Source organism: Bos taurus, chromosome 2 (genome assembly GCF_002263795.3).
Source record: "Bos taurus isolate L1 Dominette 01449 registration number 42190680 breed Hereford chromosome 2, ARS-UCD2.0, whole genome shotgun sequence".
Taxonomy (NCBI): domain Eukaryota; kingdom Metazoa; phylum Chordata; class Mammalia; order Artiodactyla; family Bovidae; genus Bos; species Bos taurus.
The window spans coordinates 20734749-20752157 of record NC_037329.1 but is presented as its reverse complement, the minus strand read 5'-3'; the positions used below and the strand labels follow the sequence as shown (position 1 = coordinate 20752157).

Sequence of the window (17409 nt, the reverse complement as noted above, 5' to 3'; positions counted from 1 at the left end):
CATGACAAAATAGAAATCTTTGGGCACAGGGCTGCTTGCTGCCCTGAATGGGATACTAAATATGATTTATTTTGTGTAATCTGTGATCTTGATTATTGCCAATTGGTGAGGCAGCCCGCGTAGACCTAGATACACTTCTACATATACATCCAGGATGGTGATTAATCCTAAGGAGATTCGCTTTGTGGGGATGTTCCCCGCCTACCCAAAGGTTAGGGAGACATACTACCTTGCCAGGTTGGGAGGGTGGCCGGTGGCATAATGGCGGGAGGTCGCAGTTTGAGGAGGGGGCTGGAGAGGGGACTGGGCGCTGGAGGAAGTATTTGTGGGGTAAATGTGCAGTTATGAGAATGGGTGGAAAATGGAATGAATAAAAAGAAACTTTTTTAAAAAAAACACTGTCACTTCCAAAGTAAGATGGAGCATCATATTAATTCCGTGTCTTGAGCTGCCTAGCTGGGCGCAGGCAGGTTGATTTATACGTATTTAAAATAAACTCTGTGAACAGCCAGCTCCCTGCATTGTTCTGGGAGCTAGCTCCACGTACTCACGCTTTTTATCCTCTTACTGTTGGCTTAATTTTTTTTTCCTCTGTGAGGTTAACATGCTATTTAAGCTTCTCCCTCAAATTCAAGAGAACCCCCAAGTTACCCAAAAGAATTTGGGGGGCACCTCCATAGTCCTCCTCACTAACCTGGTTTTTGACTGCAATAGTGGCAGAGAAAAGGTTTAGGGCTTCTGGGTCCTTCTTAAAGAAACTGAAATGACAGCTAAATAATATTTTGGTTCCTGCATCCCATCCATCATTTTGTGTATTGTGTCCTGGATGTGGGAGCACAGGACAGTTCATCATGGGTCTTTCCCCAGGACCAAAGCCTGAGAAAGCGGCCCCGTGAGTGAGTGGCTCCTAGCTCCTGGAAAACTGCTATAGGGCTAGGCCAGACTGGGCCTCTGTGGGAAAGGGACCCAGAAAGCAAGGAGCACTCCCTTAACCTTAGTTGGGACAGGTCTCAGCCAGAGAGGGACAGACTCCCAGGGTCCTGGCCATCAAAGGAGAGCAGTAAACTTGTTTGGTCAATCGCTGATGCTTCGCTCCATCAGAAGTTAAAGTCACTGGACATTTTTCTTCTCTTGCTGCCTTGGAGCTGCACGCCTGCCAGCTTAGTCAGCTGAATCCAATTACTGCGAACAGCATTTCATTTGGCCCCGTGGAGCAGTCAGTTATAACTTCCCCGAAAATTTCAATAATCTGCACCAAGGCTCCCTATCCGAAAGGCTTTTCCCCTTTTCCCCGGGTACTGGTAGGGGATGGGATGCCTGGCTAGGTCTGCCGGACCCGCTCTTCCTCGACAGTTCTGAGACGGGGTTCCTTCCTGCTCCCCGTTTCTGGCTGTGAAAGGGGTACTTGAGCTGGTGGCTCAGAGCCAGCCAGATAAAGCCTGCAGAAGGCTGGGCAAGCAGAAGGCTGAAGTTAGTTGGACCCGTGCTGGATGGTGGGTGGGCTGGGGAAAGAGCCTTTGAGAAGACGGTGGGGGCTCTGGGCAGCCCAAATTTGGCCACCTTGGGGTCCTCTTTGCTTTCCCCTTCCCAAGGTGCACCCAGAGCACACCGCACATCCCAAGAACGCCCGGGAGTAACTTACCCTGTTCCTCCGGGGCTGGGAAAACAAAATCTAGCTACAGGCATGGGGGAATCACGGCACTGGGCGGCCTCACAATTTAGATCTTCTGAGGGGAAGTGCATAATCCTGAAGAACGTTTTCCCCCCAAAATAAGAAATAACTAAGGGGTGAAAGTTGTCCACCCACGTGAATGCATCATATGAAGTGGCTTCAGGACCCGCCGATCCGGTCCGAGGGCTTGAGTATATCGTGTTTCCACCGCTCAGCCCTCCGGGCCGGCTCCGTGGAATGGGCCCTCTGGGTCTGAGACTGGTTGGGGAGCTGAAGCCTGGGCGCGGTGTTAGGAGCCCTACCAGTCCGGGATCTCTCCGAGGCGCTTCCGTTGGGTGTTCATTAAGGGGTGAGTTATTGCTGTGCGAGCCAAAGGTCACTTCAAAGGCTTATGGCTGTGCGGTCTGGTCTTTAGAAGGGCCCTGAACGCTTTGTGTGGGGCTTTCCCCAGCACAGTTTAGTGTTTGCAAACTACTGAGTCGACAAATTGCACAGGGCAGATACAAGAGGAGGGGACTGTGTCTCTCCTTTCACCTGATCAGGGCGGGCACCCGCTGAGCGCAGGCAGTGGTAGGCAGCTTGGTCTGTTTTGGGGTGGGGTGGAAGGGGTGTTTGCTTCTTTGCCAGTTTGCAGCTGGTTTGATCCCCCGACCCAGTTGTGGGCAGCCCAGGCCAGGAATGTGGTGGGTACTGACTGGAATACAATAAACTTAGGGAAATCGTGGTAGATACAATGTACAAACCAAGAAGTAACACCCAGCTCCCTCTTCTCTGTGGCTTCATGTGGGAGCCTTGACTAGGACCCATCCGGCCCATCTACACATTTGCCCTCCTTCTCTGGTGCCCTGAGCTGTAGCCTCCCTCTGTCCCAATCCTGCAGCCCCTCCCTTTTGCTCCTTAGAGGGTGGGCTTGGCCTGGGGGATTGGGGAACATGGGGCTTTTAGGGCTTGGTTGGAATAGGAGGAGAGGGAATGGCTTCCCTGTGCCTCTGACCCACTTGGCTCACTCTCTGCGCAAGGTCTGGTCCTTCCCCACTGCTCTGCCTCCCCTTTCTCACATCCAGTCAAGGATTGTGGTGTTAAAAGCCACCTGCTCCCCAGGAGCCAACCAAGTCTCCTTTCTGCCAGTGAGAAGGTGCCTGGAGTGGCTGCAGACACCATATAAAATAGTGACATTGATTATGACACCCTTAAAGGGAGTAATGTCTCTCCGCATATGTTGGTAAGAAAGAACTAGCCGCTGCTGAGAGTTTTCCATTTTGTTCCAGATCATCTCAACAGAATATCAAAAGGAACTCGAAGAGCCTACAAAGAGTTAGAGACAAAATTTTGAGAACACACACACACACAAATTGTGGTGAGTGGTGTGATTTTTAAAAGTAATTTCCACTACATTTCCATTTGTCCTGCAACTCAAATTAGCCATCTCAGGATTCATACATCAAAACATAAAACAAAGGGCGGCTTTGAAGTGGATCACCTCAGTGTGAACTGCCGCCGGTTACATGATAACCGATCATCGGTCTTCAAATTTATGGTGCCTTAATAGGGTGAGCCCAGTGCCTTAAATGCAGGGTGTATTACATTGAGTTATCTGGGCTAAATAAGAGTGATTTAGAAGGCGCGTCCAGGTCTTCCCATAAGGCAGAAGAGCTCAGGCTGAGAGATCGGGAGAACGTGGGCAGAAAGCTGCTCCAGCTCTACGGTAAATAGAGCCCCTTCTTAGCAAATCGGAAAAATAGTCGTTTCCAATCCCAAAGTAGTAAAGCCAGCAGGGAAGGAAGAATCGATGCCCGGTTCCAGTGAATTAATGGGGATGCCCAGCAAGATTGGTGTCTGCCAAAAAGAGATCTGTGGGTTTCCAAGGCCCTGATTCAGGTAAAGCAGAGAAGCCCAGACCAGTTCGAACCTCAGAGGAAATAATAATAATAAAATGAAAGGAATAGAAGCAACCTGCACCCCAACGCCTACCCCTTCTCTTTCAAGTTGCACAGACTAATCCGACCCGTCCTTGATTTTACCACGATCGCAGCTCTAGTCACCACCGGGCGACTGCAGCCGCCTCCCTCCCCAGCCCCCTCAGCCTTTGCGCGGCCACTGAGGGCGGCGGGGGAACGCGCGCGGGGCCGGCCTCCGTGCGTCCGGCGAGCCTCCGGCCTGGCCTCCAAGGCTGTGGCGGGCGGCAGGTCTCCAGTCCCTGGCCAGGCTGCGCCCATCGCGTCCCGCGTCCGGCCGCCGAACAGAGCTGCTCCAGGAGGCCCGCAGAGGCCACTTTATATACTCCCCTTACTCCCCGGGCGCGGGGCCGGGAAAACTGCGGAGCAGGGAATTCTTTTGCTGCGCCTCCTCCTACGCAGAGACTGTTTTCCACTTCTGAAAAGTGCCGGGCCTTGGGAAGTGTTTTTCTTTTCATTCCTTACTGAAGCGTTTACTGCAGCCGTGCTCGCAGTCATAAATTTTGCTACAAACCACAATGACAGGTGCATTGATATGCACCGTGAGAGCTCCAGCTGCTTAATAACTCCGTCCCCCAGCTGCTTTGAGCGCCTTTTATTTATTCGGTATCATATTTAGATATTGATCCCGGGCAGAATTAAGTGCAGTGAGCAAGTATCAGGGTTCGGCTGATTCGGAGGCGCAGAGGGTGCTGCGGGGATCCGGCGGTGGTGGCTCCAAGGAGGCCGCCTCCCTTTCGGCTGAGGACCGTTTGGTCCTGCATTCCCGGCCGGCGGTTGGGCCTCCGAGCTGAACTGGGCAACTTCCCGGGACCACCAGAAAAGAGCCAGCTAGATCCCATTTGGCGCGCCTGCCCTAGGAGGAGCCGAGGATGGCGCCGGCGGGGTTCTGGGGTGCCTGCCTTGGCCGGTGTTCTGGGCCAGGGGTGGGAGCAGGATTTGGGGGTGGAGGAGAGGAAAGGGCAGCTGAGGACTTCGAAGACCACCCCTCCCCCCAGGCGGCTTAGTCTTCACCCCAAGGCATTTGGGTCCCGGGGCCCAAATGAGCAGAGGTACCAAAGGGCGAGAAAAGAAAGCCCTAAAGGAGGTGGGGGGGGGCTCCAAAAGATGAGCCACTGAACAGTTGACCATTGTCCAAGTGATTTATGACCCGTTCCTGCTTCTTAGGTTCAAGCAGAGTTCACAAGGAGCAGCGATTTCTGGAAAGAAATAAGCTGCGGCTTCTTTTTAAACCAGTTTTGTAACAATATTCTCAGGTTCTGTTTTAGGAAAGGTGATTTCTTTGGAGCTTTACATTTTGGGGTGATGGAAGAGGCTACAAAGTCCTTCTCAGTGAGGAGAGAGCTATTGCCCTTGCTTCTGGGGAAATGGATATTTGGGTGCGGGATCATCAGGGAGTGACCCTTGAAATTCCTTAAGACAATGAAAACAGAAGAGGGAGAACAGACTCTAAGCTTACTCATGGAGCTGCCCAGTATTAGCACTTTTGAGGTCTGTACACAGACCTTTGTCTGGGAATATGCCATAGGAACAAATATATATGTAAAGCCATCTGTTTCAAAGACTTGGTCAGTTACTAAAGAGGCTATTTTACTGTGACTAGTCTACCTATCAAGATAAACTTGGTCACCCTGGGAGGCAAGAGAGGGGATGTTTTGCTTCCAATGCTGTAGATGGAATGACAAGCAGCATCAAGTTCTGGTGGTCTGAGTGTCAAAAGTGACCATTTTGACCTCCAAAGAGCCCAAGGTTTAAGGCTGGAAGCAGGATCCTAGAAAAATCCTAAGATCTAACCAAAGTCAGAGTAGTTTTTTGGCCTGGGGGCAAACACATATAAATATTAGTCACAGAATGAGGATGTAGCTTTCCATTTAATATTCAGTAGCTTTAATAGTCAGATAATGATACAGAAATGAATGAAAGAAAGATTAAGACCAGCTTTGTTTGGTAGATATCCTAACTGCATACGTTTAAGAACAATAATAGAAACTACTCCTAAAACATTACATCTGACTGTTCTTTCATTAAGAAGCACTTCTCTTATCAAGATTAATGGCATGCTCACTTATATTTTAAAACAAAATGAGCAACTATTCTACCAAATAAAGGCTAATGTGAAGAATTTAAGAAATTGAGTTAGGTTGTTTGGTGAAAATGGAAGGGAAATGAGTGAATGGAGTTGTAGTACTAATGGTCAAATCTGTTAGGCCACATAAGTTGTCTAGATAATGTGGTCTGTCATGATGACCATGATGGAAACCAGGGAGTTTTGGGGAAGGAGAGTTGACTGAAAGGTGAGATTAAGAATTCAGATCTAGGAGCTGACCAATGAGTTTTCTTTATCAAGCAGATGAAAGTGGTTGAATAGTGCTGGTTAAACTTTAACTCATTAGGGGCTTTCAGAAGGTAGGTGAGAAGGTAAACCCCCCATCAAGAGTCAAAGGACACAAAAAGGGTAGAATTTTTCTTAGTTTTTTTTTTATTATTATTATTCTAATTCTATGTCCATTCATTATGCCATAAGAGGTCTCTCATTGGTTGTAGGTTGGAGGTGGAGTGGAATGGCTGATCAAGAGCAGAGGTCAATAGTAGTATCTATTCATACAATGGATGCAGGATTAAAATTATAAAGTTAGAACATAAAGCATTTTTTATTCACCCATGCTGTATGCATTCAAATTCTAAATCTCTTATTTCCAATGATATCTATTTAAAAGTAGTGGACTACAAAGTAAAGCACCTAGAAAAATGTAGAAGAGAAGAAACTTCTTTAGCCTCAAAATAACTCTGGGAGTCTTTAAGTCTTCTTCTTGGGTTTTATCTCCTAGTAGATTTCACAGTGCTGACCCATGTGCTAACTGGCCAACTCTGACCCATTCACCGGAGAGTGGACTATCTGGTTCTCTGTGGAAGATGCTGTGATTTTGAAACCAGGTGGGGGAGATACTTTTTTTTTTTTAGACTGCCAGCTGTTCTGAGGGTTAACAGACTTTTCTTTTGCCCATCACATCCCTGGGATGACCTATGATTAACTGATTGATCCATTCATTCATTCACTCATTCAACATGCATTTACTGCACTTAACTGCATGTGGTGCATTGGGCTGGATGTTAGGAATATGTAGGTGAATAAGACACAGTGCCTACCTGCAGAAAGCTCAAAGTCTAGTGAGAAACTCAGTCATTAAAATGTATAGGCCATAAGTGCTTTTCTATGCAGTTTCAAAGGCTAAACTGACAATCTTGGAGAAAGAAAATTGTATCTGGGAAAAAAAAATTAACCCCTTCCCTTGGGTGAAGGGGAGTCTTTTCTTGTGGTTTATGAGAAATTCCTTCTGACACTTCCAAGGGTTCAAATAAATTGAACTTCATAAAAATCCCAGATCCTCCTACTATGAAGTGGGTGGGAAGCAGAGAGCCTGGGCTAGTCCTTCTGTATTGATTGGTCTTGCCAATGACAGTCCCTCTGGGACCTCTCACTTTTCTTCTTTGCAGGTTATCTGGAGCCTGGGGCTGCCCCAGCTCTCTCAGGATTTGGCAGACATTGGAGGTGGTGGTGAAGGAGACAGTGGTGGTCAATGTTATTTGAGCAGGGTCAGCAGGCCCCGGAGGTTCCTGAGTACACGATGCAGAAGGCTGCTTACTATGAGAACCCAGGACTCTTCGGAGGCTATGGCTACAGCAAAGCTGCTGACACTTACGGCTATAGTGCCCCTCATCAGCCTTATCCACCCCCTGCTGCTGCCAACTCCATGGACACTGATTACCCAGGCTCTGCCTGCTCCATCCAGAGCTCTGCGCCTCTCCGAGCCCCAGCCCATAAGGCGGCTGAACTCAATGGAAGCTGCATGAGGCCTGGCACTGGGAACAGCCAAGGTGGGGGTGGTGGCAGCCAGCCTCCAGGTCTGAACTCAGAGCAGCAGCCACCACAGCCCCCTCCACCGCCACCGCCACCAGCCCTGCCCCCATCCTCTCCCACCAACCCTGGAGGTGGAGTACCTGCCAAGAAGGCCAAAGGTGGGCCCAATGCTTCTGGCTCCTCAGCCACCATCAGCAAGCAGATCTTTCCCTGGATGAAAGAGTCCCGCCAGAACTCCAAGCAGAAGAACAGCTGTGCCACTGCAGGTAGCCCTCTGAGGGGCCTCATCTCTGGGCCTTCCCCCAGATTGACCCCAAGAAGCTAGCTCACCTAGGAATTAAGAGACTCAGGGCTGGACGTACAACTTTGGAGGCCATATGTGTAAACTCGCAATGCAGAAATTGTGGGGGTTTTTTTGGCCATACTGCATGGCTTTGAGGGATCTCAGTGCTCTGACTGGGGGCTGCAGGGATTGAACCCAGGCCATGGCAGTGAAAGTGCTGAATCCTAACCACTGGACCACCAGGGAGCTCCCTGTTCTTTCTTTTTAGTGTCTCTGGTTGTGGTCATATCCTTACAATGACAGGGTGCTGATGTCCACTCCAGGCTGCTGGCACCGCTGCTGGACATGTCTCATAGTTATTCATAGACAGCTCTTCCTTATACTGCCCTAATATCTGGACTGCTGGTCATAACTCAACTCCTTCCAGCCAATAGATCTTCAAAACTTGAAGATAGGTACTATGATCCCCAAGCCCAGGGGGTGATATAGCCCGTATCACATGAATCCCACTTCCTTAAATTAATAAGAACTAAAAGGCTATTGAACACTATGTTAAGAATCATGTTAAGTGCTTTATAAGCACTAATTTTCCAAAGAACGCTTTGAGGTAGGTATTAATAAGACATCCATTTTAACAGATAAGGAAAATGTTAGAGATGATAAGTCACTTGCCCAAGATAACTAAACTACCAAATGGCACACCTGGGGAATTCCCGGGTGGTTCAGTGATTAAAGACTGTGCACTTTGACTGCTGAAGGGCACAGGTTCAATCCCTGGCTGGGGAACTAAGATCCTGCAAGCTGAAAGGCACGGCCAACCCTTTCCTGCCCCAACAAAACAAAATAACATGTACAAAAAACAAAACCTCAAATGGCATATCTCAGGCCACTCCCACTCAATTCTCCCCCTCCCCAGGAAATCCCTAATGTGGAGGCTCATATCCTAGGGAAAGAGGCTGTACTCTGAAACAGGAGCAGCCTTGGGTTTTTTCCCTGGAAAGGGAGACTCTGGTGTTGAGAAAAATTTCCCTAGGTCCGTTTAGTCTGTGTGGAAGAAGAAGGGCAGGATCAGCAGCTCTGAGACCTTCTGCCACTCTCTGCTCAGCTTGCTTGATGCCTGAACTTTTCTGGCCTTGTGTTCTCTGATGCACTTTTTATCTTCAGGTAGATGAACTTGCTCCCAGGTCCAGGGCTAGCTTGAGGTGTAGTTAGCTGGGGATGTACTTAGTTTGTTATCAGATCTCTGGTTTGCCTGTTGCTCTTTGGGGCTGCTGCTCCTAGGGGGAAAGAGTCTTTAAGTCTTGTAAGCTCCTTCTCCTGCCCCTCCTTCCCAGCTGCAGGCCTAGGCCCTCCCTCCCAGGAGAAATCCATTTGTCTTCCTAGGGAGGGAGTGGACAAGCTGCTGAGAGGTGGCAGGGGTGGTGGAAACCACTGCTGAAGCTGCTGCTCCCAGCACTGTAATACTCAAAATATGCCCAGCCTGGCCTTGAATGCCCTAAAAATCTGGGGCCATATTTTCATGGTATGTCACCTCCCTGCATTTGAGTACTGGGCACATGGGTGCAATTGAGCTGGAGTGAGCTGCCAAGATTGCCACCCTCATTCCATGCTTGGGGTGCTTTGCCCAGGAGCCAGCCTCTGAGCAAGGTAGTTTGAGGCTGCCTCCAACATTCCCCCCACCTACCTTCCCAGCAGCAGTGGCTGGAAGGAGTGTTCAAAGTGAAGTCTGGCCCTTCTTTGACAGGGTGGGAAGCCTTACCAGCTGCTACTAGTCTCTCATTAAACTCCTCCTCAGCCTTGGGAACGGGATGATGGACTAGGCTGAAGGGGAAGGGGTGGGCTGAATGAGTTGGACTTCAGAAGGCAGATGGGAGTTTCAGGTGCCACTGATAGGTAGGCCTGGGGCCTTTGAGTTCTGGGAATCTCTTGGAATCTCACCGCTCTAACGCCCCTCCCTCGCTCCAGCCAGGATTAAAATGGGGCGGGGGGAGGAAGAGGAAGGAGTCAGGGAAGCACCCCTCTACGGCCCAGGGTGTCCCCACATCTCCTGCTCAGCGACCTCTCTCTCTCCCTCCTGGCCCAGGAGAGAGCTGCGAGGACAAGAGCCCGCCGGGCCCAGCGTCCAAGAGGGTGCGCACGGCGTACACAAGTGCACAGCTGGTGGAGCTGGAAAAGGAATTCCACTTCAACCGCTACTTGTGCCGGCCACGCCGCGTGGAGATGGCCAACCTGCTGAACCTCACCGAGCGGCAGATCAAGATCTGGTTCCAGAACCGGCGCATGAAGTACAAGAAGGACCAGAAGGCCAAGGGCATCCTGCACTCGCCGGCGGGTCAGTCTCCGGAGCGCAGCCCGCCGCTCGGCGGCGCCGCGGGCCACGTGGCCTACTCAGGGCAGCTGCCACCCGTGCCCGGCCTGGCCTACGACGCGCCCTCGCCGCCCGCCTTCGCCAAATCTCAGCCCAACATGTACGGCTTGGCCGCCTACACGGCGCCGCTCAGCAGCTGCTTGCCTCAGCAGAAGCGCTACGCGGCGCCCGAGTTCGAGCCCCACCCCATGGCGAGCAACGGCGGCGGCTTCGCCAGCGCCAACCTGCAGGGCAGCCCGGTGTACGTGGGCGGCAACTTCGTCGACTCCATGGCGCCCGCGTCCGGCCCCGTCTTCAACCTGGGCCACCTCTCGCACCCGTCTTCGGCCAGCGTGGACTACAGTTGCGCCGCGCAGATTCCAGGCAACCACCACCACGGACCGTGTGACCCTCATCCCACCTACACAGATCTCTCGGCCCACCACTCGTCTCAGGGACGCCTGCCCGAGGCCCCCAAACTGACGCATCTGTAGCGGCCGCCACCGGCCCGAACTCGCGGCGCGATTACCTCTTTGGCTTTGGTGGCGGGGGTGGCGGGCGGGGCCCGCGGGGCAGCTCGGTGACCCCCCACTCACTCCCTCGCTCTGGCCCGGTCCGCTGCCTCCCGGTCTCTGGGTCAACAGCGGCCGAGGCGCAGGCGCCTGGGCCTTCTTTCCAGGCGCACCCTGTTTTGGGTGACTCGCCGTAAATCAGCCCTAAGGATTCTCCGCTGTTAAACCTCACAGTGCCACATACTGCGGACCGAGGGACTCTAATCTGGTAATGGTGTCCCGAAGGTAAGTCTGAGATCCATCGGCGGCGCGCCTCGCAGAGGGTCCGGGCCTAGCCCGCGTCTAGTTTAGTTGCGGAGACCTTAATTTATATGCTTCTTCCCGTCCCATAAGAATTGCATCGGACTCAACGATCTGTATTTATTATTTGAAGCGAGTCATTTCGTTTTCCTGATTATTTATCCTCGTCTTAATGTATTTATGTGTATATTCGTAGAGTTCTCCAGCCGAGTTTAGGAACGCGCTCCTAGGCCGCGGGGGGCCACATATCACCTCTTTAGTCCCCTTGGTCTGAACTAGTTGAGAGAGTAGTTTTGAACAGTTGTTAACCGTGGCTGGTGTTTGTAGTTGTAAAGGATTAAGACCGCAAATTGTCCTTCACGGGTAGAGTCAGGCGGCCCTATGGCGTGGCACGACACCCGTTATTCTTTTCCCAACAGCCACAGCCCTCGCCACAGTTTATTGATTTCAAATTGTCTGGTACTATTTGAACAAATATTTAGAATAAAAAATTTCTCAGTCGGAAGTGTATCTGTGTTAATCACGCACACTTGCAAGTAGATCACTCTGCCTTTTTCTTGTGCACAATCCCAGAGGAACCCCGCCCGGCGGGCCCCCCCCCCCCCCCATAGGCTAACCCTGTGAAACATTGTTTCCACTTACTTGGAATCCTGTACACAAATTGGTTCTGGGGAATACTTGATTACTTTCTAGCTATTGACTTCAGAGGGTGCGATATCTGAAGATGCAAACCTAGAAATGTTCTGGGTGGGATGATCTGGGTAGGGTGTTTCTCTGCTGCCTGTTTTACTGTTTCTACCGCCCTCTTTCTAGATACAGATCCACCTTTTTAGGTTGCACTTACATTGGGGAGGCCAGAGCTCACTTTTCTGCATTAAGTACTTAACAAAACTTTGAAAGAAAACTGACAATCAAAGAAAAGATACAAGAGAAGTCATAAGAAGAATTGAACAATGAAAAAGCTAAGATGCAGAAAAAGAAACGATCATTTGAAGCCATGCACCTAAGCTTTTTCTGTCGGAAATGCCCTCACAATTTTTTCCTTATAGAAATCAGTGGTTCATTTCTAAAGAAAACAAACGTTCCCCACGATGTAAAGTAATAAAAGTTTCATTAATGGAACATAATAAGTATAAACACTTTGTTTACTCCTGTTTCTTTGTACAAAATGGGCAAAATGTCTTCGAGGATTTATAACCGTTTTGTAAATATTAGCGTGGTTTTAACTGGGGCGGACTGCTTACACGGGCTTGTCTAGGAGGAGGCACTCGGAGAACGCCTTCAGATAAGGTTCGATTCTTTTGTATTTCAGCAAAGTCGGCCCACGCATCTCTATTTGGTTTGACAAATAATGCAACTCCTACTACATCCCCGGTGACATGAGGTGAAATTTCTATTGTGTGGAAATCATTTAACTTCTAATCTTCTGGTGGAACAACAATCGTTTCTATTTGGATGTTTGTGTTTCGCTAAATAATGATGGCTCAAAATAATATTTAGTTTCCTTGTTCCTTTGTGCTGTTTTTAAAATGGCATGTTAGTTTGGGGGCGGGAGGGAATTATCCTTTTTGCTAAATTTCACTTTATCTGAGCAGGTTTAAAGTATACATGTTGTAGAAGTGTATCAAAAGAATAAATGACTTCAACCGAAGGGATATTTTACCCACGTTCAAGGCTTAAAATTGTTTTTCTATGAAATTTGCATCCATAGGCAGAATTTCTAATTGTCTTGTAAGAAATTATTTTTAAAGCTATTAGGGAAATCAAAGGAGAGCTTGCTGCCTTGCAGGGATTACAACCTTTCTTAACTGGCTAAATATTAAATAGATGAATTGTCAGGCTGTTTAGATTCAGCCCGGTTTTCCCCTCATCTCCTCTTCCTACCATAAATAATAATAAAAATACATAATGCATCACGGCTTCAGGCGTTTTCCAGCGCGGTGTGTTACCGCAGGAGTATCTGCTGAGTCTGCGGGTGTCTGCAAGGCCCCAAGTGTCATCTGCGGCTTAGGGTTTCATGGATTAGATTTTAAACGGTGTCTGGCCCAGTTGACATCAGCCTCCTCGCACGCTCAGGCTCCAAAGAATCGCGGGCTTGGGAGCTCCCTCTCCAAGCAGCTGCAGCTGCCCCAAAGCACCCCCTCGCTAGCAGAGTGGGAGTCCTCTCCCACCTCTGGAGAAAGGTTCCCCGAGGCTTCCGGGAGCGACTCGGATGGATGCGTTCCAGCCTCTGGCGTGAGCGTCATGTGATGACCACACTCGGTCGTTCAGGGCGCGAGTGGGGGCGGCGGCCAGTCTGGGAAGGCCCTTCCCGCGCGGCCGACAGCCAGGGCGAGAGCGGAGGCCGCGCACAGCCATTTAAAACTGCATGAATTATAAACAAGCCGCCTTGGCCTTCGCCATAAATTCTGCTCTTTTTGAGCCTGCAATTAGTGTTAGGAAGCACCGGAGTCTAAACACAACCAAACACCCTCTGAAGGGCCCAAGTGCCCGAGGTTGCAAAGCTTTATTTATTTCTCATTGCCACCCCCTCCGCGGCCCGAGGTTTGCGACCACAGTCTCCTCCTCCCCCGTCACCGCCGGCGGTACGCAGCCGGCTGGGTTCCCGCTCCGCGAGGGAAGGTCACAATAGCTGCTCTATCGGCGGAGGCGCCCGCCTCCCCCCTCTCGGGTCTCGGGAAGGCAGAGAAAGGACGGTGGGGGAGGGGAGCTCGGGCCGGCAATGGCGCCCCAGGCCCAGGCAGCTCCTTCTCCCGCGGAGGACCTGCAGCGGGAAGAGGCACGTCTGCAGCGGAAGGACACCGCCACTCCAGACCGAGGCTTCTTCCCGGGAGCGGCGCGCGGGCTCCGTGGGGAGCTCACCACGGTCTCGAGGAGGCTGCTCGCTGGCCCCTAGCCGCCGCGCGCTGCTGGATCGAGGGCGCCCGCAGCAGCGGACCTTCCGGGAGCAGCGGCGCCATTGTGAGCGCGGCTTCCCACGGGCCCCGCGGCCGGGAAGCCGCACAAAGGCGGCAAGGCGTCCGACACCCGCAGGTGGGGAGGGGCCGGCCCAAGGGGAGGAAATGGCTCTTTGGCTCTGGTCGTGGCCGGCTCTGCCTTTTTTTCGCCCCCCTACTTAGACCCATTGGAGGGAGGTCTTATCAGGGAGGTTGTGGGCGATTCTCCTGGGACCTGAAGAAAGGGGTCAGGGCCCCAAGCCTAGGCCTATGGATGGGGGTGGAAGTCATTTGGGAGCCCCCTAGTCTGTCTTGCCAATCAAACCTGAATTAAAGCAGGGTTGAGATGAAGTGGCTGGAATGACCAGCTGCAGAATGAGAGCTGGGGGTGGGAAAAGATTTAGGGACAGGGAGAGCCTGCCCTGGCTACCAAGGAGAAACTCAGTACCCAGCCTGCACTGGAGTGAGAAAACCCTACTGAGTTAGCCAGGGGGATAGGGAAGTTGCAGAGGAAAGGTTGCAAGAAAGGGCGGTAACACACTCTACCTCCTGGCTTTCAGACCTCAGCCTTATCTAAGGACCTCACAGAGAAAAACCCTTCTCAGATGGAATCATTTGTTAACTATCCGTTTGTACCATTTCTTTGTACAGGCTTTCAAATAAGAGGGAGAGAATACAGAGCAAGTGCTTGCCCCTTGGTGCAACCTCAAGCCTAGTCCCTATCAGAGACACATCAGCCAAATTGGTTTCCCAGGCCCCAGAGGCTGCTAACCTTGCTGAAAAGCATTTTTTAAATTTGTATCTGTAAGGAGTATTTTAAACATGGTAATTAACCATACTAGTTACTCATCCCTCTCCCTCCCCCATTCTGTACCAGCCAACTGACCCTTGAGTGAAGTGGTCTTCTCAGCCAGCAGGCTTGAGCACCTAGGCTCCCCATCTGTTGAGGTTTTTCATTAAGGAGGGTGAAGAGGATGTGTGTGTGGGTGTATGTTTGAATAACAAAGGAGAAACCCAACATTCTAAAAAAGTGTTTCTCTACTTGACCTGGGGGAGCCAGAAGCCTGTTTACACTATGGATATTCAAGGACAACCCAGGCCTGTTTTGACTTTATCCTGAGGATTAGTTGAAATTGTCTCCTGAAGTCAAGAATGGGTTAATCCCAGTTACAGAATCCAGGAAGGTCCTCTTCATCTGGCAACTCTTGGCATTACTCTGGTCCTTCTTTCAGAAACTGTAGGAAAAGAACAGGATGAACAGCAGTTCATATTAAGTAAATAAAAAGAGAAACAGAAGGCTCCAGTTCCCACAGGCCTATATAGCCTGATTACTTCAGGGCACTTGCAACTTTCTAGAGAGGGGATGTAGCTATGGCTTGGGTGAGTGGGCCTATCCCTTGACACTTCAAGCACAGGGAAGTGAGACTGAGTGGCCAGCTACACCCATAGCACCTCTGAGGACTGGCTCTCTTAGAGCTCTCTTGTAGAAGGTCTGGATGGAGAGAAAAAAGATAGGGTAGATGAATCCTGTGCATTTACTGCATTGGTTATGCTGGTGGTAGAGAAGATCATCACAGAGGATGAAATCTTAGTTATCACTGCTCCCTTGTCTCCTACTCCAGCTACAAAGCCCTTTATTTTGGGTGCCCAGAGTTGACCAAATGGATTTATACGCCTGGCCCAAAACCCATTCCTAAACATTTCACTCAGGTCTCATACTCACCTTGGCAAATTGGGAAAGTACAAAGATAATTCAGAGATCCATTTTCAGGCCAGACCCAGCGTTCTGAAGCACTGTAAACAAAAGGTTTCCACACACGAAGAACCAAGGTTAATGGATGTCCAGTCATTTGCAGTAGCAGAAGCAGGTGAAGGGTTCCCAGAAGATCAGCATGGTGGGAGATATTACAGAAGTCTTCTTGTCCCAGATCTTGTGGTAAAATCTCTTCTTCCTGCTCATCGCTCAGTCATGACTCTGCTACTCTATGGACTGTAGCCTCGCAGACTCCTCTGTCCATGGGATTTCCCAGGCAAGAATATTGGAGTGGGTTGCCATTTCCTCCTCCAGGGGTAAGTCTCTTGAATGGTTCCTATATCTAGTTGGGGTCATTTTATATGGAAGAATAATATCTGGAAAATCATGAGAATAGGATTTTAACATTAGTAAGAGCCCAAAGAGGAGATCTTAATTGAAACCAGGATGCATGGAGAACCCTGGTTATAGAGGCAGTGTTTTAGGTGGGGAAGCCGGGCTAAAATCCGTCTAAGAGTGCCTGTTGGACCAAGGCCTTTTTGAAGGAGGCGATGAGAGTCCCTGACTTATGAGGAGACAGGGAGAAGGCCTTCTGATGGCTCTACTGGTAGGAAATCTGCCCTAAAATACCACACCCCTCCCCATCTCCACAAGGGCTTGAAGGCCAAATGACCGGGAAAGTGGGTCGGTTGGGTTGAACTCCAGGCAGTGGCAGAGCCAGAACTGACCTCTTTCACCCGCGTCTGCTAACCCCTTGGGGCAGCAACGATGCCATCTCCGTCGCCGGCAAAAACACACAAAGGAGGCCCCCACCCAGGCTCGAACCTGGGGGCACACTGGAGAGAGGGCTGGCGTGGACCCCGAGTCGGAGAGCCTCCCACCCCCACGGGGAGCAATAGCTGCCGCCTCCCCGGGGCAGTGGGGCGGTCGCGCCGCACAAAGGCCGGCTCGGCTAGCGCCATGTGACGCGCGCTCGACCCGCTCTCCCGGCGGCGCGGCGGACGGGTGCGTGTTCCGACCCACCTGAACACTTTCCGAAAGACAAACGGTGAGTTAATCACCCAACCGGCTGGCGACCGCGTCCCCCTGGCCCGCGGGGAGGCCAGGGGAGGGGCTGGGGTGAAGGCCTGCTCTGCGTGTGTGTCTAGGCTGGGGGCGGGAGAGGTTAGTTCTATTAAGAGTTCATCAATCACCGGTGTGCACTTTTCGCTCGACAGCGGTTCCTCCTACTTCGGAGCAAGTCCGGGCCAGCTGGGATCCGACCAGAAACCGCAAGCGGAGGAGACGCGGGTACGCAGGCTGAGGGTAACGGAGGGCGCGACCTGCCGCCCCGCGCTCTGCCGCGCCAGGCCCGAGGGTAGCGCCTCCCGGTCCTCCCCGCGCCAGGGACGGCAGCCGCCCAGCAGCCCCGCCCGTGGGCCAGGCAGGGCGCCGGGTGCCCGGAGCGTCCCGGCCCCACCTCCACGCCCCACCTCCGCGCACTTCCCGCTTGCCCCAGTGACACCCTTCACCGCTGCTGTCCCCCCAGTAAGGGACAAACCCGTCTCTGAGGGCAGGACGAGAGAAAACCTCAATAGGTGGAAAGGTTCTTGCAAATACTTTTATTTAAGAGTTTTATAAAGGATGTCCCAAAGGATCAGAATTCAGGGGAGACGCTGAACGAGTTCTCTCATTGACCTTCAGGACTATTTCCTATTTGTATGGGAGGAAAGAGGTTAATAACCCCTGTTGAACTTGGAACTAAACTTGAATGCAATTTAAAATAACCATTAAAATACACTTAAAACACTAA

The 17409-nt window shown here is 51.1% G+C and overlaps 1 protein-coding gene across 12 annotated transcripts in view; it reads left to right on the top strand.

The window, feature by feature from the left end:
* Nucleotides 1-17409, top strand: part of HOXD3 (homeobox D3) — a 25528-nt gene extending 8119 nt beyond the window's left edge. For 2 of the 12 annotated variants that reach the window (XM_059878012.1, XM_059878003.1), the window contains exons 2-5: nt 6456-6561; nt 7123-7752; nt 9853-16665; nt 16835-17409. In XM_059878012.1, the coding sequence (XP_059733995.1) occupies nt 7206-7752; nt 9853-10610 (1305 nt within the window). In that variant the 5' untranslated portion in view covers nt 6456-6561; nt 7123-7205 and the 3' untranslated portion in view covers nt 10611-16665; nt 16835-17409. Of the gene's footprint in view, nt 1-6; nt 3030-6455; nt 6562-7122; nt 7753-9852; nt 16666-16834 lie in introns of those variants that run through there. The other 10 variants (XM_059877991.1, XM_059877973.1, XM_059877986.1 and 7 more) reach the window with 9 other exon arrangements.